This window comes from Erpetoichthys calabaricus, chromosome 3 (assembly GCF_900747795.2).
Source record: "Erpetoichthys calabaricus chromosome 3, fErpCal1.3, whole genome shotgun sequence".
Lineage (NCBI taxonomy): Eukaryota > Metazoa > Chordata > Cladistia > Polypteriformes > Polypteridae > Erpetoichthys > Erpetoichthys calabaricus.
Genome location: NC_041396.2, coordinates 165,859,319 through 165,885,459, shown reverse-complemented (window position 1 = coordinate 165,885,459; position 26,141 = coordinate 165,859,319). Strand labels below are relative to the sequence as shown.

At 38.7% G+C, this 26,141-nt stretch overlaps 1 protein-coding gene across 2 annotated transcripts in view; it reads right to left on the bottom strand.

Moving 5' to 3' along the window:
* LOC114649383 (interphotoreceptor matrix proteoglycan 1) overlaps positions 1 to 26,141 on the bottom strand; it is a 176,159-nt gene that overhangs the window by 125,150 nt on the left and 24,868 nt on the right. For both annotated transcript variants that reach the window (XM_051925550.1, XM_051925551.1), the window contains exon 2: positions 9,837 to 10,082. In XM_051925550.1, the coding sequence (XP_051781510.1) occupies positions 9,837 to 10,082 (246 nt within the window). The remainder of the gene's footprint in view (positions 1 to 9,836; positions 10,083 to 26,141) is intronic.

Genomic DNA, 26,141 nt, shown 5'->3' with positions numbered 1-26,141 from the left:
CGTTTCCCACAAGGAAAAATAAAAAACAAACGTGTGTGCCTTGAACTTGTGTCCCATGCTTGTCTGTGTCGGGTTCACATGGCAGTGCCTGCCTGGGTGTTCCACAACATCCTTTTTCAAAATAATAATTGTTCAACAATCACACATATCTTATATAAAAACATGTAATGTTTTATTTGTGGCACTGACTATAAAATTTAAAGATTGAAACTTATTACCTGTTTGTACATTTTGCTCTTATTTATCACTGAGTTCTTTTCTCAGCTAGGTTAATCAAGGTGAGGTAGAGATAAGTTACAATAACAGTCATACCTGGGTGAAGTCTTACAATAGTGGACAATAGTCCCGAGTGTAAGTACTTTGCAAATGTGAGCAGTATATCTGTAATGGTTAAATGTAAGAAGAGACAAATAGGAGTAGTAACAAAAAACTGTGCTCTATAAGAAAAGAATCTGTGTATTTGATAAAAGGGAATTTATACTTTAAGAAAAAGTGTCCCAAAAACCTCTCCAATGATAAAACATTTGGTGCTGCAAGAGAGAGTGAGCAGGGTCAATTTAATGTTATAGTGTGACAAAACACCTTAATATAAATAATAATATTAGGAGTAATACCAGATGGAATAAATGAGTGCTATTAAAAAATTAGTTGTAATATCTTTTAACACATAACTATCAAAAAAGCTGTTTTGTTGAACTGGAAGAATCTTAGTCAACTCTCTATAACTCAGTGTGAAACTAATATTCTGTATTATCTTAAATTGGAAAAAATTAAGTTCTCTGTTCAGAACTTGGCAAGAACGCATTAATATAATCGTAAAGAAAACATGCTGCGTCTGTGCTCAGCCTTGTTATTTTACTTGCTGTTTTATCCTATAAAATTAACTATGTGAGACTGAACTATAAAAAATGCAAACAAATACATTATTTACCTAAAAGCATGCTTCACTTTATACTTTGTGGGTCCTACAAAACTTCAAATTAGACCCCCAAACATGTTGACAATAATTATACTTTTTCCAGTTTTAAATGATCACCCAGACGAGAACTGCACAGAATTTATATCCAAACAAATCAGCTTCTTCCTAGAGACAAACACGTCCACAGAGGTTTCTGCAGGAACACTCTGGGAAACTCTAAAGGCCTTCTTAAGAGGCCAGATTATTTCATATCTTTCCCATAGAAATAAATTAGAAACCAAGAAAGTGTCAGAGCTAAGAAATGAAATTACTAGAATAGATGAAGAACAAGCCAAGCGTCCAAGTGAAGCTCTTCACAGGAAAAGGCAGGCCCTGCATACAGAACTTAACATCTTAACAACTAAAGAAACTGAACAACTTATTTATAAGTCTAGACAGCATTACTATGAACACGGAGAAAAAGCTAATAAGCTTTTAGCTCAACAAATTCATAAACAAGAAGTTCACAATGCAATACCAGTAATCACCAACAAGAATGGAGAAGAAATCATCGACCATAATAAAATAATGCACACATTTAGAGATTACTATAAGTCTTTATATTCCACTGAGCCCAAAGAAGACAACACGCAATCTAATGCATTTCTAGATACATTACAGACACCACAAATAGATGCTTTAAGTGCTGAGGAACTGGATAAACCTCTAACGCTAACAGAATTACTAGACGCTATAAAGTCACTACAAAGCGGGAAATCATCAGGCCCTGATGGTTACCCCGTAGAGTTTTATAAGAAATTCTCCACTCAGCTAGCTCCACTCTTATTGGTAACATTTACAGAAGCTAAAGACCACCAAATACTACCTCAAACATTTCGACAAGCATTAATCACCGTCTTTCCTAAACAAAATAAGGACTTGTTACAATGTGCATCATATAGACCAATTTCACTCCTGAATAATGATGTTAAGATACTCTCAAAAATCCTAGCTAGAAGGATGGAGAAAGTGCTGCCCTCGGTAATATCACAAGATCAAACTGGATTTATTAAAGGCCGACATCTATCTTCAAATCTCCGACGCTTGTTTAATGTTATATATTCACCAGCAAAATCAAACACCCCAGAGATATTACTATCATTAGACGCAGAAAAGGCATTTGACATGATCGAATGGAATTACCTTTTCACTGCATTGGAGAAATTTGGGTTTGGCCCGAATATTTGTGCTTGGATCAAACTACTGTATACCAGTCCAGAAGCTTCAGTTTGTATTAATAACATTTGCTCAGACTACTTTAAACTAGAACGTGGTACCAGACAAGGATGTCCCTTGTCGCCACTGTTGTTTGCAATCGCTATTGAACCACTGGCGGTTCACTGCCGAAATTCTTATCAGATAAAGGGGATTGTCAGAGAAGGACTGGAACAGAAAATTTCTCTATATGCAGATGATATGGTCTTATATATATCGGACCCAGAAAACACTGTCCCTGCTGTTTTAACAGCACTAACAGAATTTCAAAAGATATCTGGTCTTAGAATTAATCTGAATAAAAGTATACTCTTTCCAGTGAACTCACAAGCATATAATATTAAATTAGACACCCTACCTTTTACCATAGCAGATCAGTTTAAATACCTAGGGGTAAATATCACAAGTAAACATAAAGCTCTTTATCAACAAAATTTTGGCGTCTGTATGGAAAAAATTAAGCAAGACTTGCATAGATGGTCAACCCTTCATCTCACTCTAGCCGGAAGAATTAACATTGTTAAGATGAATATCCTTCCTAAACTTCTCTTTTTATTTCAAAACATTTCAATATATATCAATAAATCGTTTTTTAAACAGTTAGATTCAATAATAACCTCATTCATTTGGAACTCAAAACACCCACGTATCCGAAGAGCGACCCTACAAAGACCTCAGGCAGAAGGTGGCATGGCTTTACCTAATTTTCAGTTTTATTACTGGGCAGCAAACATACAAGCCATAAAAACCTGGACACAAATAAATGCACATACACAGGCTTGGTCTGCAATAGAAGTAAAATCCTGTAGTACTTCTTTATATTCCCTGCTCTGCTCTCCAATAAATGAAAGTTATCGCAAATATACTAATAACCCAATTGTGCTTTACTCACTCAGAATATGGAACCAAATTAGGAAGCATTTTAAGATGGAAAATCTTTTATCAGTAGCACCTCTGCAAGAGAACCACCTCTTTCAACCTTCGCAAGTATATCCAGTTTTTAATACCTGGAAAAGTTTTGGGATTAAAATGCTCAGAGATCTTTATATAGACAACATATTTACATCTTTTGAACAATTACGTTCAAAATTTAACCTCCCAGCTACACATTTCTTTTACTATCTTCAAATTAGAAATTTTGTTAAACAGAAATTGCCTGATATCCCCCACCTTGCACCCTCCACAATGCTGGAAAAAATACTGCTCAATTCCGAGGAAACAAACACGATTTCCGCAATATATAAAATCTTATTAGAGTCCCTACCTTTCAAAGATCCAAGAGGACATTGGGAAGAAGATCTCTTAATCAATATATCAGAAAAGGAGTGGAAGGTAGCAAAGCAGAGAATTCACTCGAGTTCTATATGCGCAAAGCATAGAATTATTCAACTAAAAATTATATATCGAGCTCATCTGTCTCGCTTAAAACTGTCCAAAATGTTTCCAGGCCAGGATCCAACCTGCGAGCGCTGCAACCAAGCTCCTGCCTCACTGGGTCACATGTTCTGGGCCTGCACCAAACTAACATCATTTTGGACAAAAATTTTTAAGTGCCTCTCAGACAGCCTTAGTATCACAATCCCTCCTAACCCACTAACAGCTGTGTTTGGTGTCCTTCCAGATGGACTGAAATTGGAGAAGGACAAGCAAACGGTGATTGCATTCACTACACTTTTGGCACGCAGACTTATTTTGTTAAATTGGAAGAATCCTAATTCTCCTCTTATAAGTCAGTGGGAAACCGATGTTTTATATTATTTGAAATTGGAAAAAATCAAATTTTCAGTTAGAGGATCTGTACAAAATTTTTTCAAAACATGGCAGGATTTAATCAATATTATTTTAGAATAAGAGAAATAACTATTATTGCATTTAACTCCCTTCTCCATCTCTTATTTATATAGATATTTACTTCTCCCCTTCTTTTGTCTAATGTTGCCTTATTAAAAAGCTTAAAGAAATTTTCCTTTAGCTAAGCTCTCCTTCTCAGGGGTGGGGTTTGATTTGTTTTCAAATTTGTTGGGTTATAAATTGATCTGTTTGTATGGAATGATTACAATGAAAATTAATAAAATAAAAAAATTATAAATGATCACCCCTTTCATTTTTGGGTGGAAAAAGAAAGTTAGAAGTATAAGAAATTTGATAACCCTTACATTTTGAGGACAGTTACACTGTTTGGCTCTCCTGAATGTTTATCTGTATGACATGCTCCAAATATGCTGCTTGAAAGATTGTACAGTTTCAAATTTAAAAGCATGAAATGAAAAAGAAATCACATTTTCACAGGTGATACAATTATTGCCTGATTACATTTTTGCTATGTATCATTTTGACAGCATTATTCTTTTCATTTGAGGGAGAAAATAAAGGTAACATGAACGATAAAGACTTTATAGCACTCTCTGGGTTCAGAAGCTGATTTTGAGTAGAGTAGCAGAGCTGTGGTAATTGGTGGCAACTTATATTTGATTGGAATGTTAAAGCTTCCTGTTGTTTAATGGTCATTCAGTAATTTTGAGTACAAACTGAAAATTAAAAACATAAAGATCTTTTATATTAAAGGCTATATTCACAAGGTGTTACACTAAGCTTAGCAAAGCAATGTAAAATATTAATAGCACAGGAAATAATAAAAATAACGTAATATTGTGAAGTTTGATTAGTTTTAATTTTAGGATTACAGGAAGTTGTAGACTATATCCTGACAACACTGGCCACAAGACAGAAAGCAACTCTGACAGGGTAATATTGTTATGGAATTGACAATTAACTTCACATAAATACTATATCTTTGGGGACCAATGAGGAAAGCCGGAGTACTGGGATGAAAACACATGTTGAGACAGTAAAACATCTGCAGACTGTATCTGAATAATGACTACATATCGGATTCAAATCCAGTGCATTATGAGTTTGTTGCAGCAGCAGTAAACACTTTGCCCCCATGTCCTTCATAATTGTATTTTTTTCTTATTATTTTTTTTCCCAAATCCAGTTTTACCATTATATGTGTAATCCTCTTTCCTCCATGGTAACAAATAGGGAAAATGATCCTTCTTTTAAAGTTGTTTTAAAATCTTTTGATATTTTCAATCCTTCATTCATTTCTCCTTTTAAATATTACTCTTCATGCCACAAACTGACTCTTTTTGAAGTCGCCTTGAAGATTCTGAATATATATATACACACACACACACACACACACACACACACATACACCAATCAGCTACTACACTGAAACCACCTGCCTAACATTACAATATGTAGGTTCCCCTTATACTGTCAAAACAGCTCTGACCAATCAAGTCATAGACTCCATAAACCTCTGAAGGGTGCTGTGGTATCTGGCACCATAATGTTACCAGCAGATCCTTTAAATCCTGTAATCCTGTAAGCTGCGATGTGGGGCTTCCATGATTAGACTTGTTTTTGCAGCACATTCCATGGGTGCTCTATTGGATTGAGATATGGAGTATTTCGAGGTCATATCAACACCTTGAACTCTTTGTTAATCTCATCAAACCATTCCTGAACAATTTTTACAGTGTGGTAGGGTACATTATCCTGCTGAATGAGGCCACTACCATCACAGAAAACCATTGCCATGATGGAGTGTATGTGGTCTGCAGCAATATTTAAGTATGTGGTATTTGTCAAAGTAACAATGAAATGAATGCCCAGAGTTTACCAGCAGAGCACTGCCCATAGCATTTTACTGCCTCTGCCTGGTTGCCTTCTTCCATAGGGCATCCTGCTGTCATTTCGTCCCCTGGTAAAAGGTGCATACACACCCATCCATATGATTCATCAGACCAGGCCACCCTCCATTGCTCCATGGTCTAGTTCTGATGCTCACGTGGCCACTGTAGGGACTTTCAGCAATGGACAGGGGTCAGCATGGGCATTATGACTGGTCCATGGCTATGCAGCCCCATATGTGTTCTCTCACTTTTCTGTAATGGCCAGCATTGAATTTTGCAGGATTTTGTGCTTCAGTAGATCTTCTGTGGGACTGGACTAGATGGACTAGCCTTAACTCCCCACACACATTAATGAGCCTTGATACCCAAGATCCCGATTCACAGGTTATCCTTCCGTGGACCACTTTTGGTAGGAACTAGACACTATATAACAATATTATTTACATCCATATATGCTTTTCTTACTACTCAAAGTCCTTTAAAAAGTGAGTAGGGAGACATTTCAAGCACCACTAATGTGTAGCATCCACCTGGATAAAGCGACGACAGCCATTTTTGTGCCAGTACACTCATTACACATGAGCTAGTAGGTGGTAAAAGGGTGAGATAGTTAGCCAATTAGAGACAGGGGATGATAAGGGGGCCAGAATGACTAGGCTGAGTTGGGCAATTTAAGCAGGACATCGGGATACATTCTACTCTTTACGATGGATGCCCAGGGATCTTTTATGAACACAAAGAGTCAGGAAGTTGATTTTATGTCTCATGGGATCCACATTCAGACCACACAGTAAGCACTTCCTGCTACCCTCGCCAACACCTCTTCCAGAAGCAACTCAAGCTTTTCCTAGATGGTGATCCATCCAAATACTGGCCAGAACACCCCAAAAGGCCTTCAGTTTTTGGAGATGTTGTGACTCACAATTTAGCCTTATATATATATATATATATATATCCATGCAATACTACTAATATTAAAGGGAATATAAAATGTAGCTGCTCAGCCCAAAAACTACTTCTTCTACTTGTACACTAGCCTCTGTAAAGCATTTCATTCTGGTGTTAACATCTGCAAACAAGAAAAATGCTTGTCTTTGTCTTGCTGCAGGCAGGTGACATAGTGTGCAATGCCTCTGGAGTAGCTGTCAGCTGCTATAAACTCTGTCTGAAAGCAACCAGCTGTTTTCCAACACAGTGAAGAGCCCTGTGACCTGCCAGGCAGATTTCAGTGTCGGCAGACTTTGTGGTGATTAGCTGAGGGGAGCTTTCGCTCTGTTCATCACTGTCTGTATGTCTGCTAGAGTGGTAATGGATACTTTTTATTCTTTAGACATAAATTGTAAAATTCAATGAAACGATTAGTGAACTTTTACATTTAAAGATAACAATATACTATATATCCATTGCTTACTGAATATGGTACATTTTGGAAAGCACAAAAGTAATTAAATACCTTTAGATAAATGTGATGTGTGTATGTGATACTTGTAGCGTGCAGCAAATATAATCAATAAATGATGTGACTTGATTAGAAATGAACATCAGGCACACAATGTTACTGTTACTTGTTAGTTTCTCCCATGGCTCACAATTAAATGTCTTTTTTGTATCTTCTGTTTGTTTTTAATTCATTTATTACAATTGTTTTGTGTTAATATCATTTTATTTTGTGAGGCTTGGCCACCAGTACATCACTGTTGAGTGATGGCTCCCAGTCCTATAAAGGCTCATAGAAAATGCAGTCCTTTGTCATTAATTGAATGTGTTTGGTGGTTTGGTGAGTTATGCTTTTGAATATTATTTCTTTGTATTTATTGATTTTGATTTTTGATTTAACGTGTTGGAACTTGTTCGCAGAAGATTACTTTTAATTTTATAAAGATTTTGTATGAACTTGTCTCTACCTCAGCTAGAGGTTTTAGAGTTCTCCTCCAGGATAGACATGCTTCAAGCTTTTGATATTCTTAGGTATTCATTTTGAATTTAAAAGCCTGACCTTCATCTTGACCCTAGTAAAACTTAAAACCTCCCATTTTCCTGAAGTTTGTTAAAAGACCTGTTTTGTGGATTATTTTCAAAACCTCACCCTTTACTATTTTGTGGAGTATTCATAAGACTTTTATATAACCAAGAACTTCCTGTCATAATATTGAAGTGAGAGAAGAATTGAAAAATATAATTGTATTGTTTATCAGACTAATTTTGTAAATACCAATAAAAAAAGATCATAATAGAGATTGTTTGAGAGTTGCAGTTCTCTTTGGTTGCATTTTTTGGTAATTTTTGTCATTTATCAGTCATTTAGTCCTCTCAGATATTGCCCTTGACTAAGCAGAGAGGCCTTAAACCCAAAGAGTCCCACGTGAGACACCTGCTGCCTCAGCTGCCTTAGTGTGCGTCTGCTTTTTGTAAGGTTTGTGGACTATTGATTTGAATTTTGGATGTGACCCTTGAAGGTATTTTGTTAATTTTTTTTGTAATTTATTTCATTTCTTTTTTGTTCATAGGTTAAATAGTTAAGATTGTGTATTTTTATTGTTGCTTTTCCCATTTAAATTACAATTTTAATTTAAATATTGCAAGTTTTGAATTAAGGCAGCATGGTGGCGCAGTGGTCGCACTGCTGACTCACAGTAAGGACACCTGGGTTCACTTCCCAGGTCCTCCCTGCGTGGAGTTTGCATGTTCTCCCTGTGTCTGCGTGGGTTTCCTTCGGGTGCTCCGGTTTCCTCCCACAGTCCAAAGACATGCATGTTAGGTGCATTGGCAATCCGAAATTGTCCCTAGTGTGTGCTTGGTGTGTGTGTATGCCATGAGGTGGGCTGGCACCCTGCCCGGTGTTTGTTTCCTGCCTTGCGCCCTGTGTTGGCTTGGATTGGCTCCAGCAGACCCCCGTGACCCTGTGTTAGGATATAGCAGGTTGGATAATGGATGGATGGAAGTTTTGAATTAGCGAGGTTTTTTGAAGGTTTTGTCCTTCTCCTTCAAGCACTGATCATGATAGTTTGCTGCTGCTTGCTCACCTACAGACTGCCTGTCTATCATGATGGTTAATGCCTGAGTGCTGGAAATCATTGAGCCAATCAGCCTTTGCACTTTTACTCTGAACCAAGTAACCTGCACACAAATGGACAGCCAAACCCTCAGCTGCAGACAAGATATTTGCCCATGATGTTGTTGTACCAGAGATTGGTGTTATGTTGATGGGGTCCTTTCAAAACTGTTTGTTTCAATAAATTAAATGAGCAGTAAAAGTCAAGAAGAGTAATTTTTCTACTAATGTTCAAGTGTTTTTACCTCCACCCATTCTCAGGTGTGGGTGTGTTATGTAGTAATAATATTTTTAAACAATTTAGTTTATATTCTCTCCATTTGGGGCGGCACGGTGGCGCAGTGGGTAGCGCTGCTGCCTCGCAGTTGGGAGATCTGGGGACCTGGGTTCGCTTCCCGGGTCCTCCCTGCGTGGAGTTTGCATGTTCTCCCCGTGTCTGCGTGGGTTTCCTCCGGGCGCTCCGGTTTCCTCCCACAGTCCAAAGACATGCAGGTTAGGTGGATTGGCGATTCTAAATTGGCCCTAGGGTGTGCTTGGTGTGTGGGTGTGTTTGTGTGTGTGTCCTGCGGTGGGTTAGCACCCTGCCCAGGATTGGTTCCTGCCTTGTGCCCAGTGTTGGCTGGGATTGGCTCCAGCAGACCCCCGTGACCCTGTAGTTTGGAATATAGCGGGTTGGAAAATGGATGGATGGATTCTCTCCATTATTAAAATTAAAAATATTTACATTATTATTGTAAAGTTGTAAAATAATCTCACTATTTACTGTCTGGTCATAATCATTCCCATTTTAAACAAAGGTTAACTAATTTGTTGTGCAGAGAGAATCATATTTACCAATTCTACTAAAATAAATGTATTACTGCATATAACCAACTTACTGTTTTAGTTATTTATTTAGTTATCTCACCTCGTAGTTTGTAATAGGCTTGATGGCCAGCTATGATTTGTTTCACTGATTCTTGTGGACAGATCTTTACTCCTGTTGACAAAAAAGTGGATCTTTTCGTTCTGTGTTTTCCCTGTTCAAATATTTTCTTTATGGCTGATGGCTGTTTAATGGACTTCAGAATATCTGTTGCATCTTTTAACTGAGATTCTTCAAGGTGAATGTTGTTGCTGACCATTTTTCCATTATCATGAATCTTCTCAGTATCTGTAACAAATTTTAAAAATAATTAATTTCAAATAATTTAAAATGCAATAATACCTTGATTAACAAATCCTCTGAGAATCAAGCCTCTTCATAGCTAAGGTTACATAAAATACAATATGGCACATAAACGTGTTCAAGTTCCTGTTTAATAGAGCACTGTGCAAACTCCTTATATAGAATGGTCATTGTCATGATAATGTGCATAGTATAGAGGATGAAGTTATTACAGTATACGTGAGTGCTTAGTTATTTAAGGCATACTGTAGTTATTTTACAATTTTCACAGCATAACACGAAAATGTAAAACAATATCTTTAAAAACTAAAATGCAGATTATAAAGAGAGTAGCAGCTGGACAAAAAACAATACCATGTTGCAGAATCGTTGAGGTTAACACCTGGCCACAGACGTAGCCAGTACAGAATGAAGAAAGGGAATTGGACAGGTAAAACTTATCAATAAGTAATTGGGAGACACTTCTGCTCTGCAAAAATCCATTGGCCTGGGTGCATGGCCACCAGTGATTCTCCCAGTGATCCTGACTGGGATCAATTCTTGGAGTTGGAGAAAGTGAGGCAGATGGACCTACATTGAAGAAGCAGTGGAAAAACAGTGTGGCAGCACCTGCAGTGGAGGTTGGCCACAGAATAAACAATGGCCACCCCATCTAAAAAAAATCTATCTATTTACACATGTACATACTGTATTTGTATATATACATTTATTTATTTGACGGACTCCTTTATCCAAGGTGACCTACAACATTTATTATAAATTGGGTTACATTTCTTTTGGGTTTCCAATTGGAGCACAGGCAGTCAAGTTACTTGCTCATGGTCACATAGTGTCAGAAGTAGGACTTGAACCACAAGCCTTAACCACTACACCACACACACACATATATATATATGCCATATATATCAGCCATATTTATATATATATATATATACTCTATATAGTGGAAAATCAGCCCCAGACACAGGCACAGGTGCCAAAATATGTTCTTTTATTTTTCTTCAGCACACACTGCCCTCAATTATGGCTCAGTTTCTTCCTTCTTTCTCTCTTTTCTTTCTTTTCTGCTACTACTATTACTGTGTTCACTCCTTCACACAAGCTCTGTCCTCCACCTCCCGACTCAGGCTCCTTCAATGGAGTGAGGAGGCCTCTTTTATATCACACCCAGAAGTGCTCCAGGAGCTCCCTGATCCTCTTCTGGCAGCACTTCCGGGTGTGGTGAAAGTGCTGCAGATCAAGGCTCCAGATCTGTCCAGGAACCCCCTGTCGGTGGCCATGGGCCCCAGCAGGGTTGAGCTTCCAAGCTCCAAGCCCGTGGCCCCGATACCATCCAGGGGGGCTGTCCTCTCATGTTCCGGGGGAGGTACTGCTGTTGACATATACAGTGCATCCGGAAAGTATTCGCAGCGCATCACTTTTTCCACATTTTGTTATGTTACAGCCTTATTCCAAAATGGATTAAATTCATTTTTTTCCTCATAATTCTACACACAACACCCCAAAATGACAACATGAAAAAAGTTTACTTGAGGTTTTTGCAAATTTATTAAAAATAAAGAAACTGAGAAATCACATGTACATAAGTATTCACAGCCTTTGCTCAATACTTTGTCGATGCACCTTTGGCAGCAATTACAGCCTCAAGTCTTTTTGAATATGATGCCACAAGCTTGGCACACCTATCCTTGGCCAGTTTCGCCCATTCCTCTTTGCAGCACCTCTCAAGCTCCATCAGGTTGGATGGGAAGCATCAGTGCACAGCCATTTTAAGATCTCTCCAGAGATGTTCAATTGGATTCAAGTCTGGGCTCTGGCTGGACCACTCAAGGACATTCACAGAGTTGTCCTGAAGCTACTCCTTTGATATCTTGGCTGTGTGCTTAGGGTCATTGTCCTGCTTAAAGATGAACCGTTGCCCCAGTCTGAGGTCAAGAGCGCTCTGGAGAAGGTTTTCATCCAGGATGTCTCTGTACATTGCTGCAGTCATCCTTCCCTTTATCCTGACTAGTCTCCCAGTCCCTGCCGCTGAAAAACATCTCCACTGCATGATGCTGCCACCACCATGCTTCAGTGTAAGGGATGGTATTGGCCTGGTGATGAGCGGTGCCTGGTTTCCTCCAAACGTGACGCCTGGCATTCACACCAAAGAGTTCAATCTTTGTCTCATCAGACCAGAGAATTTTCTTTCTCATGGTCTGAGAGTCCTTCAGGTGCCTTTTGGCAAACTCCAGGCGGGCTGCCATGTGCCTTTTACTAAGGAGTGGCTTCCGTCTGGCCACTCTACCATACAGGCCTGATTGGTGGATTGCTGCAGAGATGGTTGTCCTTCTGGAAGATTCTCCTCTCTCCACAGAGGACATCTGGAGCTCTGACAGAGTGACCATCAGGTTCTTGGTCACCTCCCTGACTAAGGCCCTTCTCCCCCGATCGCTCAGTTTAGATGGCCAGCCAGCTCTAGGAAGAGTCCTGGTGGTTTCGAACTTCTTCCACTTACGGATGATGGAGGCCACTGTGCTCATTGGGACCTTCAAAGCAGCAGAAATTTTTCTGTAACCTTCCCCAGATTTGTGCCTCGAGACAATCCTATCTCGGAGGTCTACAGACAATTCCTTTGACTTCATGCTTGGTTTGTGCTCTGACATGAACTGTCAACTGTGGGACCTTATATAGACAGGTGTGTGCCTTTCCAAATCATGTCCAATCAACTGAATTTACCACAGGTGGACTCCAATTAAGCTACAGAAACATCTCAAGGATGATCAGGAGAAACAGGATGCACCGGAGCTCAGTTTTGAGCTTCATGGCAAAGGCTGTGAATACTTATGTACACATGCTTTCTCAATTTTTTTATTCTTAATAAATTTGGAAAAATCTCAAGTAAACTTTTTCACGTCGTCATTATGGAGTGTTGTGTGTAGAATTCTGAGGAAAAAATGAATTTAATCCATTTTGGAATAAGGCTGTAACATAAAAAAATGTGGAAAAAGTGATGCGCTGTGAATACTTTCCGGATGCACTGTATATATATATATATATATATATACATATATATGGACACACACACACAGATGCTAGCATTTCAGAAACGAGCCATAATCTTTCAGCATCACTTGAACAAGAAGAGAGTCTGATGTATACAGTATGTATCCTTGCAAAACCGTAGTGCTATCATCCTTTCTTCTCAGAAAGACCTTTATTCAATATCAGAGTATTGGAGAACATTCTGGGTTAAAAGATATATATTAATAAACAATCACTTATTAGTAGTAATATTTGATAGTAAAAATGTAATGTTTATAAGTTTTGAGACACTGCTGTCTTTTTGCCTTTGTTGAACTCTTAACTGTTTATTAATCCTTGTTCTAATTTATAAAGTCACAAAGCTTCCTAACCTTGGCAAACTTATTATATAATCTGCAATTATAAAGTGTCAGCTTTTTTATAATTAGCATAGAGCCACACTGACAATGTAAGGTCACCTGTAACATTTCCAGGTTTGTGAATCAGTCAAGAAAGAATGCATGGATTGTAGAAACTTACCTTTTAAGAGAAATTAATAGAAGTATGTTAATGAATCATGCCATAACTAACAAAAAAATACCATTTTCATACAGATTTTTTGTCATTTCAGATTTAACCTTAGTAAGTAATTTCCATTTTTTTAAACTGGTTATTTTAAATAATTCTTTATTTTATTTAAACAAGGAGAGTCAATCTTAGTTGTGAGGAACTTTTTGCTAGAGAAGAAAAACTTCTTTCTTACCTCACTGTTAATATGCAGGACATGTGTCACAATCAATAAGATACAAAGCCAAGGCAATAGAAATCAAGAGAACTGCAAAAATCCTTAAATCCATGATGCAAAACGCTGACATTTCTAATGACAAGAAAATAACAAACCACTCAGCCAGAGAGTGCCTAGTGCTGAAACTTTCATACTATAAAATGACACCAATTGATATAATCCACGTTACAAGCCTCAGAAACCTTGGCAGACTTAACAGGTCCTCTTAAATGAATAGAAAGTGAAAAGAACATCAACAGTCTTATCGTAGACATGTTTTGGCCTTAAAAATGCTTTTTCCAAACTATAAATTGATGGACTACAGCTGATGCTTAGTCTAAAATGACAGTTTCAAAGTGACAGATAACAGGATTCAGAATTAATCTGCAAAGCATTTGATGAAAATTGCACCAGAGATACTTTTAAAATTATTACATAGACAATTTTGAATTTATAATTTATAATGCTATATCATTATTTTTCCTTTTCCACTAATGCTACTTCATTACAAAAATCAAATAAATATCAAGAAAATCTAATTTTAAATAGCCTGACTTTTCTGTTTTACACACTTTCAACTACATTTCAGCAGTTCCACACTTATTTGACAATATAGGAATGTTAAGTTATTAACTTCACAAACAGATAAATGGTTAGCAGACATAGAAAATACTTAATGTTCAAGTAGTATGAAATCAAAGTTCTTCGCAATCAGTTCCACAATGAGCTGTTTTTAGTGATTTCATTTGCTGCAGAAAAATATATGGGCATTTGTAAATGTCTTTACATACATTCATTTATAATTCAACTTGTATGGAACTTGAAAATACAACAGCCACATTTCTGTAAATGTCTCTAAACATTGTAGAATGCTAAGTGATATATATGCAGAATTACAGTTTCAAAACTCACTCACATAAGGTTAGTTCCTTTGTGTCTTACACCTGAAGTTCCTGAAACAGACTTCAGTCCCCATGACCCTGATTTGGATTAAGGTCTTTCCAACTGCAGCTTGGGAAATCAATCTTCTCATATTAAATTACTGTAAATTAATTAATTGTATGCTGTAGGGATGGTGGTTTAACAGTACTTTCTGACAGGTCCAGCTCAGTCACTGGCTGTAACATTTGTAAATTTACATCACATCTGTGTGGGATTACCCATACTCATTTCACATTCTAATATTTTGTAAATTAGGTTAAATATCAAATTTCAATTGGCCCAATGAGTATAAATGTTGATGTTTGCATGAGTGAACTGTGATAAGCTGCCCATCTCCACAGGGTTGTTTTTTTTCTTGAAACTATTGCTTCTCATTGCAAATTGATAATTGAATGGATTCAGAAAATGAAGGAATAAATAATAATTCTGTCAGAAAAATATTTATGATGGCATCCATCCATTTTTAAACCTCTTATCTAATTATACACTTACATGGGATTGGTGCCTATTCTTGCAACATAGTGCAGAATCTAGGAGCAAATTCACAATGAGTAGTCAGTTCACAACTCACACTCTTATTCGGAGTTAATTTAGAACCTCCTGTATGTATTCTAGCCAAGGTTCCTTCCCCGGCAGTGTTCAAATTATTGATTTATGTCTTCTTTCTCATTGCTGAGTGTGTTTTTATATTAATAAAACCTTTGTTTTTTAGTTACTTTATTCCTTATGCACATGTGTTTTGTGGGTGGTTCCCCGAGAGAAGTGGCTACCTGCCCATCACCACAAGAGACTGCCCTCAGCCCTATAAAGGCGGGAGCAACCCAGAGTTCCTTGTAGTTCATTTGAATGTACTTAGGAGTGGTGAGTTCTTGGATTTGTAATTATTTCTTGTGCTTTTTGAATTTCTGGATTTTTTTTTCTGTTTGCTCCATATTTTGAATTGACTACTCTCTGGATTTGTGATTGGGACTTTTTACTTTTTGCATTGCCTTTTCTGAAGGTATTGCCTTCTTTATCTGTGTGCTCCTCAGAGATTTTGAATAATAAACATATTATCTACATTGCCCTAAGTAATGCTAACAGGGGGGTTTGATGGCATTTGCCAATCTAGTTTGCATTTTTTGGGATATTTTGTGACTTTGTTGCTTTGGGACTTTCAGGTATCATAACAAGAAGCCTTTAGTATGTTTGAGGAAAACTTCACAATTCTAATACTCCTAATCCTAATTTCACACTCTTGATGTAATTCCAATTCATCTTTTTAAATAGATTTTTTTATGTTTTTGACCTTTCTATTCAGCTTATTATTAACTTTTCTTGCCACAGGTACTGCCCCCCTGGTACTGCATCATTTAAGAATGCAGTAGTCCAGCCTACGCTTAAAAAACATGGACTAGACATGATTTCCTTTAGTTAATTCGGTCCTATTTCTGAACTGTCATTTCTCTCTAAAGTTCTAAAGTTAAAAAATCTGTTTTTTCTCAGATCCTCTCTTTCCTTTGTAATAGTGATATTTTAGAATCATTCCAGTCAGGGTTCAGAGCTTTTCATATTACTGAGTCTGCTGTTTTGAAGGTTAACAATAACTTGTTACTTGCAGTTGATTCTGGTGAATGTGCCATTTTGATTTTACTGAACTTAACTGCTGCCTTTGATATGATAGATCATAATATATTCCTTGACCGCCTTAAAAATTGGGTTGACATCTGAGGTACAGCACCGAACTGCTTTGTCTCCTATCTCCAGTATTGAGTCTTTTCTATCAATACCGGAAATCAGTTCTTCTCATCTGCTGCTGTTTCATGTGAAATCCCAGCAGACTTTATTTTAGGGCCCATTTTCTTTTAATTTTATATGCTACCTTTAGGGCAAAGTATTAGAAAACAAAATACTTCCTTTCACTTCTGTGCTAATGATATTCAGCTTTACTTGACTGTGAAACTGAACAATGACTACTCTTTGAAGAACTTCTTTGACTGCTTATGGGAGATTAAAGGGTGGTTGGCAAATAAGTTTCTACAAGTGAATGAAAGTAAATCAGAAGCAGTCTTGTTTGGCTCACCTTAAAGTACTACAAGGCTCCCTAAAAGGCTAAAGCAATTGCCAAAAGAACTGAAACAAAGCTGGGTGTCGTTTTTGACACCGGACCTCAAATTTAAGAAATAAATAAACTCGGTTGTCAAAGGTAGCTTTTTCCAGATTAAAATAACTTCTGATGTGAAGCCAGTATTGTAATTTATTGATGTAGAGAAAGTGATCCATGCATTAGATTATTGTAATTCTTTGTATATTGGTGTCAGTCAGTCCTCTTTATTATATCTGCAACTGGTACAGAATGATGTGAAAGGATTATTGACTGTGTCACACACATGCGAATAGGAGACAGCTAAAGGGCTTGAGTAGTAATAATACCATATCAGACCAGGGGGCGGCAGGGTGTACTGACTGTCTTTCTCAGTTCCTTGCAGACCATTCCCAGGAAATCCCACCAGGTTCTGGCCCCTTGGATGACGTCAGCTCCAGTTCTGGCCACGATGACGTCACTTCCTCTCCGGTCCTTTAAAAACGCCATCTTACCTCCAGTCTGGCAGTTCTGTTTTGGACTCAGTCTTGTGAACAACTCTGTTCAATTATTTTCGAACTTTTGTAGCCAGGATATAATATACAGGTGGCTGCCCCAAACCTTTATAATGTCTGGAGAGTATTTCTTGTCGCAGTGGCGTAGTCGGCAGGATTTTTGTTCCCTGAAGAAACCAGGACAGGGCCAAAGAATTAACCAGGTGAGAAAGTACTGGGGCCGAGTTTCCAGGTGGGGAGCTCATCCGGCGGTAAGGAGTAACTTGGTGCAGACTCCACTTCCTAAATACGAAACCGGGCTAATATTTCCTCAAAGGAAGAATATACAGGAGACTTACAGACATGCGCTGGTTCCTATGGAGGAAACAAAAAGGGCTCACTATGTTCTCTCGGAGGAGAGAGCTGAGCCACCCAGTGGGGTTATAATCCCAGATAAATATGGGCTTTCCCCATATTTATTTCCCCATTTTCTCTGAGTCTTGTGAATATCTCTGTTTAATTATTTTTGAACTTTTGCAGCCAGGATATAATATACGGGTGGCTGCCCCAAACCTTTATAATGTCTGGAGAGCATTCTTGTCATAACTGGCATAAAGAAAAGAGTAACATTACTCCAGTTTCAGCTCCCCTTCACTCACTCCCAGCTCTTTTTAGGATTCATTTTAAACTTCTACTTTTTGTTTTTAAACTTTTTAATGGATTGGCCCCACCTTATATTGTTGACTTGCTATGCCTTGTGACAAAGCAGTTTAGCTCCACATTCTCTATTACCTTTGGGGAGCATCTTGAACCTGTTACTGTTGATAATGTAACTGAGATGAGCCAGGCAAATGAGAACACACATTTACGGCAAGGGGTAGGTGTAAAAAGGTGCCCAACGCTTTTATTAAAACAACGACAAACTAACAGTGATCCAAATAAATGGTGCACTGCAAAATCTTCAAGAATAAATAATGTGGAGGTTAAAAACTAGTCCCGCAAATAATCCATAAAAATGAGGTTAAAACACAGAAGGAACCTTCCTGTTAAAATCAGTCCCCAGTGCTTCCCCTTTAAAATGGACGTCTCCTCAGCTTACCCCCAAATGGGACCTTGCAACCAAAGTGACGCCCAACCGATAGTTCAGCCAACCAACTTCACTAGGTTTGGGTCACATACTGTTCCACGGCTAGAGCTCCATGCCGAACCTCATTTCTCCAAGGCTTGGCTCCTGGCAGCCATCTGTGGTCCTGGTAGGGTGCCACACCAAGCCTCCCTGACTCCCTCTGCCTACCCCGGACTTAAACGAGAGCAAGTACCGCATTACTCCAGCTACCTGAGTCACTCAGCTGGAGTGATCCACTACAGTAGCCCCGAACGTTGACCTCACACTCCCCAAGGGACAGTCCTCCCTTCTGTCTGCCTCCTCTCTCTCTCTTTTTCACTTGAACAGGCTATCTTCTATTCTTGCCCTTCTGCTCTTTCTCCTTCCTCCTCCATCTTTTCTTTTTTGTCTCCAGATGATCTCTCCATCTCTCGTACTGGCTTTTCCCAATATACCTCTGTGGGCACAGTATATCAATCATGAACCGCGAAAATCCAATGGAGCAATCAAAACAGTCCACACCCTCACGTGCAGGTGTGCTCTATCTCAACTGCCCCATTAACTTCATGCAGCTGTGTGAGTATGCATACCCACGGTGATCGAGCCGGCTATTTCATTGTTTATTTCTTTCAAAACAGACCAATATCTGCTAAGTCGCGGACCCTCCATTCCACATGTATCCTCTCAACACCCAGGTCATTATAGTCATCATGTCAGCTGTTATTACATGTGCCTTGATCCCAGTTAAAATATAAGGGGGATGATGCCTTTGCAGCAGTTGCCCTCAATATCAGAGTGACTCCTTCTATTACAGTTTTTAAATGTAGACTCAAAACTCAAAAACTTTTTATTAGCTTTCAAATCTTTGTAGACACATGTTTTTTATACTTTTGCTTTTTTTTTTTGATGTGTTTATGCCAATGATCATATGGTTTGTAATGTTGTTGTCTTTTTCTTAGCCTTTTTACTTTTTATATGTACAGCTCTTTGGCTAACACAATGCTGTGTTTAAGGATGCATCATAAATAAAATTTTGCGAATGTTCTAAGTTGTTGAAAAAAGTTAAATGCTCATTTTTGTGAAAGAAAATATTAGTAAAGGATATTTTTATTTAATACATAGTTTTAATAGAATATTGTTGGTAATGTATGCAATTCCTAAAAACTATATTATTTCTTGCCAGTGAAGACCCGTCGGGCGTAGTGGCCAGTCCCGTGATGGTAGGTTTCCCATGAAGCGGGTTCAAAACGCTGTCGTCCAGGGTCCGGTCCTACAAGAAATAAAATTGACACAGGAGTTGTTGCCCTGACGCCACTGTCTGGCGTCTTCCATTCCATAAAAGGGCCAACACTCTCCCCTTCGGCCAGCACCCGCTCCATGTCTTTCGTGCCCCCCTCTTTGGGTTGACTAATGGGACTGCTCGTATTCTTGTCATCCCCACTGACTTCGGGGCTTCCCCCTGCCACTGCAAAGGACGGCCCGTCACGATATGTGAGCTCACGGGCTCATGTCTTACTTTGTAGGAAGAGCCAGCTTTCCTCCGCCGATTCTTCCTTTTCCTCTGGGGCGTTTTGATGGCTTGGGTCTCCCTACGGGAAAGGAAGAAACCCCTCGCCGTCTGCACCCCTGTGGAGTGGAGTGAAACTGATGCTGGTTCTGGAAGTAGGGCATTAAGACCCATGGCACTCATTAGCCGTAGTCTTGGCTCCACCCCTTCCACGCAATCAGCTCTCCTCGTTGCCACCACTATCGGAGACGCGGCTACTCATTCACCGGAACTGCACGATACCGAGACACATTCGCTCGCTTCTCCATTTCTCTTTACGGTACCGGTTTCACTTACCCGTACAGATACGATCCTCCGGCCAAAGATTCCAGCGCCATGCCGCTCTGCCCATTGACGTAATGTCTGATGTGGCGTGGTCACTTTCCCCTTCAGATCGTCTATGCAGACTTGAAGGTCGTGTTCCACCTGCCACAACAACTTTGCGAACTGAAGGGTAATCTCTGAGTCGTCTTGAGCTGCAGGCACAAACAAAGCATCATCCGGCGAAGGACTTACCTTTAGATCGGTCCTACTCACAGGCTGTGCACTCTGGAGCTTTCTTCCGGGTTTCACTGGGCCCTCCCCCTGCTCAGGATGGATGTTCGCCAGTCCCGCCGCCAACCAATCATCGATGGGAGCACGGCATACACCGTCCAATCCCTCGCCTGTCATGTGGAGGGACTTCCAGTCCGCTACCATCTTCTCCCTTCTCTCGAGGGTTCGGTGAAACTCGATGCAGCACCTCTGCTGCGGCTTCTCAAGACGTGGCGGATCCGCCCTTTCTTCTAGCGTCACTGTCCCGGTTTCGCTATCAGGATCGGCACACTTAAGCCGGCGACACAGATCCAGGCAGTCCCTTCCTGCAAAACCGATACAGAGCCCTGAACAGCCGACCCCTGTGGGCCGCCTATTGCAGGGCCTGGGTCTCACCTCTTGGATCCCGTCTTTCAGAGCTCCTAGCATCCTACTGGCTGCATCAGTGGATGTGCCTACTATGGTCTTCACGGTGACAGCGAACGCTAGAGAATCTGCCAGTCTCCTGCCTCGCCTGGCATTCCTCACCCCAATCGGGTGAGAGACGGCGCTTAGGTGAACCTCTGGCAGCCTCTGGGCGCGGTGTGTGTGCGGGCGGCTTCCATGCGGCGCGTGTGTGAGGTAGACTGAGGTGCCGGGCAGCTCACAAAATATTTATTTATAGGGGTCCCCGCCTTGGAACAGGCAGAAATACCCTGTTTGGGCACCATTGTGAGACTTGCCCAGACACCACCAGACAGAGACCACATCTTTATAAAAGCACACGTTTATTTTTCTCCAAATAACACAGTCCCGCATACAGCACACAGTGCTCCCAGCACGAATCACCCCTATTCAGGGCTTCTGTTTCAATGTCCGCGGCCGCCTTTCCTCTCTTCACGGGAGCTTTGTCCTGCTCCCACTCCCGACTCAAGCTCCCTGATTGTAGGGAGGCGGCCCCTTTTATTCTCAGCCGGATGTGCTCCAGGTGCTTGATAATGTTCTTCTGGCAGCACTTCCTGGTGTGATGGAAGTGCTGCACTTGCACCTGGAAGCACTCCGAGCGTCCCTGGAAGGATCTTCCTCCATCTTCCCAGGTGTGGCGGAAGTAAATGTTTCCCGGGTTCCATGAGGCTTGAGGCACCCCCTGGCAGTGGCCACGGGTCCCAACGGGTTGGAACCTCCTTGCTCCTCTCCCGTGGTCCTCTCCTGATCCAGGGCGGTTGCCCCCTCGTGGCCCGGAGGACATAAATGCCACCTCCCGGTCCTTCCAGGCGTCCGGGCTGGGTAAGGACCCCAGCTTCCTGTGACATTCTTTATATAAAATGTTGGCTGCATATGCATTGGAGGAATACACAGCTCATTCTGATTTTTGAAATCACTAACTTAGTCTTAATAATTATACTTTGGCAAATATTTTTGTGTATGAAGCATAATCAAGATTAAGATAAAACGGGATCTGAGCTGACTTACAGTCAGACAAGCAACTGCTTGCTCTGTTCTGTAACCGCTATAGACTAGTCCTAAGATCACCCTTTTTGACTGTTAAAAGCAAAATATCATCAGTTTTCTCACATGTTTTTTTATCATAAATTAACTTGTAGATGAGGTTGCTTTTTCATACTATTGCTCCATTAGTGAAAACTATTTTTCCTTAGTTTGTCCTGAAATGACTAAGAATTTCTTGTCAATCCATGTCAGTCAGTGAGTGAGTCAGTAATGGACATGTAACTTTATATTAAAGATTAAGAAACCTGAAGTGTAAATAACAGAAACATTTATTGAACTTTATAGATTGCAATATGAAAGGTCTGAATTGAAAACACTATTTTTAGACCTTAATTTATCAAAGTCAGATATAGCTTACTCTCAGGAAACCGATTTAAATATTAAAGATTAAGCTGAATTGAAAGACACTGAAACCCAATGAGTCTCATTATGGTTCTTAAAGCAGCTATTTTTTATTACCTCTGGGTTATTTTCTAAGTCTAATGGCAACATTGTTATAATAGTGAGAAAACTAAACAAATTGTTGCTAACATATAAACACCATAATAATTGGAATAATAAGATATCTATTGATAATATTCTGTATTTATCCCCAATATCGACAAACATCTAATGGCTGAACAACTAAACTTTGTATCAATCCCTGCTTTAGATGATCTTTCTGATAATGCCCCACCTATTCTGGAACTAAGAATGTCTACAAATTTACAAAAAAAATACTGACTTAACCCATTATTGTTAAATGATGTAAATTGGATTAAATGTATTTCCATTTAGGTTCCCCTCAATGTGAACCTGATGGGACAAATGATATCTTATGTTTCACACAAAAAATATATAATAAACCAGAACAACAACAGATTTATTCAGCCCTGTTTCCAAAATGAATGATCAATATACAAACTAGTCTTTGCACTCATAAACACCAAACTGTCTATGCAGAGTATTATATTTATTGACTACAAGAAAAACAAAATAATATTACTTAACTCACATCATTCATATTATGGATATAGAAAAATGCCTAGTAAGACATTAGCCCCATCACCAGGGTTGCCAGATGTCCCCATTTTAACAGGAGTGTCCCAAGTTCAACAGCAAATCCAGAGTCCCGCATTGCCTTTGATAATCCCAATTGAACAGAAATTGTATGTAGTCGTAATTCCATTTTTATATTGAATATCTAATTAAAAAGGCTCCCTAAATTTCTGCAGACAGCCTGGCGTACTACCTTTAATGAATAAAATTTGTAACTGTCAGCTGAATCTGAGTGTTTGAATCGTGTGTGTTCGTGTATGTGGTGTGCTTGTGTCATCGTACATTTCACATGCTCATCGGGGCTGCTCATGCTCATGTGTAATTCATTTTGAAAGTTAAATGATACTGAAAAAAGACTTTGACTAATAAAGTAGGTTGTATCTGTATATCTGCATTCTATTTACTGTACATATATTATGTCATATTAAATGAAACATCAAATATGTTATAAGTTAATGGTGGCTGTCCCGATCTGTGATTTTTGAAATCTGGCAACACTGCCCATCACATACCTAGGAAAAAGGTTGAAACTCTATCAGAGAGATCAGCCTATAGAAATAAATCATTTGAATGCAATGAAAATGATACTTTAAAATAAGACTTTATTAATAAAGTAGAAATAACAGAATTCCAGAGATGGATATATGTTTAATGCTTTCCAAGATCCTGCATGCTGTTGTATGTCTGCAAAGTAAATAACTGCAGTCTAAGGCTGCATCACTAAGGCACTAAGGCTATCGAGAGGAATTTTATTTTTTTTTAAAAATATGCTCGATTAGGCGTGTTAATCTGTTAACATTAGCTAGGTTCATGGAATTTAGACTAAGAAATCCTCTTTCTAAAATGCTATGCTGGGTATAAAATGCTTTTTCCCAAGAAAAATAAAAGACTTACAGAATGTGCATCCTACAGGCCAACTGCTATACCGAACAAAGATTTTAAAATTCTTCAAAAAGTTAATTGCAAAAAAAGAATATAGTTTCATCTTCTACAATTTGGCAAAATCAAAATATTAAATACATATGATTCCTTTCAAGGAGAACTTCCTGGGGTATTGCTATGTTTGGTTGCATAAAACGCCTTTGACTGAGTCAAATGTGGTTAATTATTCACCACTATACATAAATTGGGATTTGGACCAAGTATACAGTGAGTGCATGGATTAAAATATTATGCTCCAACCCAAAATCCACAAGTCATTCAAATAATACAAATACTGATTATTTCATTTTAGAATGTGGAAGTAGACAGAGATATCGTCTGTTACCAGTTTTATTTACCACAGAAGTTCTTGATGGTTACTTAAATACACAGTGAGCAATTCTATGGATTAAAAGGTAAAGATTTAAAGAAAAAGTATATTTTCAGTTGATATGATACTTTATATTACTAATCCATACTTTTGTCATCAGTATACACTAAATGTGTTGGAAAGATTCTACAAATGTTCAGGGTTCAAGATTCATTTGAATAAGAGCCTATTATTTCCTGTGAATGGTTTTGCATTTCATGTGAAATTTGATTGGTTTTCTTTGACTCCCTCACAGCAGCTAACATACTTGATTTAAAGAGCTATTCAGATTTCATTTTAGTGGCCTGATGGAAGACATTATCAACTGGTCACGTCATCTTAAATTAGCTAGGAGAATTAACATTTTTAAAGTGAATATCCTCACAAAATTTGTATACGGTTTTTAGTGCATTCCAATATGTATTAACAAATACTGATTTAAATAAATTTAACTGATCTGGAACACAAGGAGCCCACAGTAAGAAAAAAAATAGATTAACTCTGCGGCTGCTTGGCTGCAAATACATGTCTGACTGTGAGTTTTCTGAGATGGTAGAAAACAAAAAGAAAGAATCATGACACACTAGGAGCACGCCATTATGATATTGTGGGATCCTTTTCCTTATAAAAGAGAGCTTGATTAACTTAAAATTAGACTTGGAAAGTCTAATTGAACTTCTTGCACAGTTCTATGTGTAAAATTATAGTACAAAAAAACACAAATACTATTCATCATATTTCTCAACTAGTACGTGCACCTTCACAATATACAGTAATTTAATTACATTATGTATAGTTTCATTCAATACAGTACACATATATTAAGTTATTATGAATGTTAAAAAGATGAAAATGTGTTTTATGATCTTTCTAAATTTATCTGAAGAAATATAAAAATAAAAGTAGAATATTCACCTAAACAATCTGCATTTTAAATGCCTTTCTGCCACCAGGGATGATGAAATATCATACTAAGTTTATTAGACTGATGTGCTCCGGGTGAATAAATTGTAACTGCTGCTAAGAAGTGATCTTGGGTCTTGACTGGTGCTGTGATTTTTTCTGCCTTTTAAAGTCACTCCATTTTGGGCTTTCAGTGAATTTCAGTTAAAATAGGGAAGCCAGACTAATGATATTATTTAGACCTGTTTCCAATATCAATAGAAAAACAATAAGGAGTTTATTAAGCAATATTTCACCTGTAAGCCATTGCTCATCGTGTGGCATGTGGAATATTCCAGTTAAAAACATTTTCAGCAACTGCTTAATTCAAAACAGTCCAATAATAAGCTGGAGTAAACTAAAATAGCCCTGGACACAAGGCAGGAAACCATTCCAAATTAAACAAAAAAATCACTCCAGGCAAATTATAGTTAACCGCAGAATATACTCATACATAAACCCAAATTCAGTCATAACCTGCCAGTTTAGTGTCAACCTTTTAACCCAAAACATGTCTTTCACTTTAGGGATACAGCTACAGTAACAAAAGAAAACCTGTGCACTCCACAGAGACAGTGTCAAACACAGGCCCGTGGACCTGTGCTAAGCATTGTGCAAATACTGCATCCAAATGAATTCAAGCAGACAATAAATGGACAAGACAAGAGCACTAAGTAAACCCAGATCTTAAAAATACTACTTTAAGCCTGAACCTTATTACATTTTTGTGGCTCATGATAAATTGTTTTAGGAGGGGAGGTTAAAAACTGATGCATAAATGGTTAACGATGCTTTACTTTTAGTAAATAACCAAT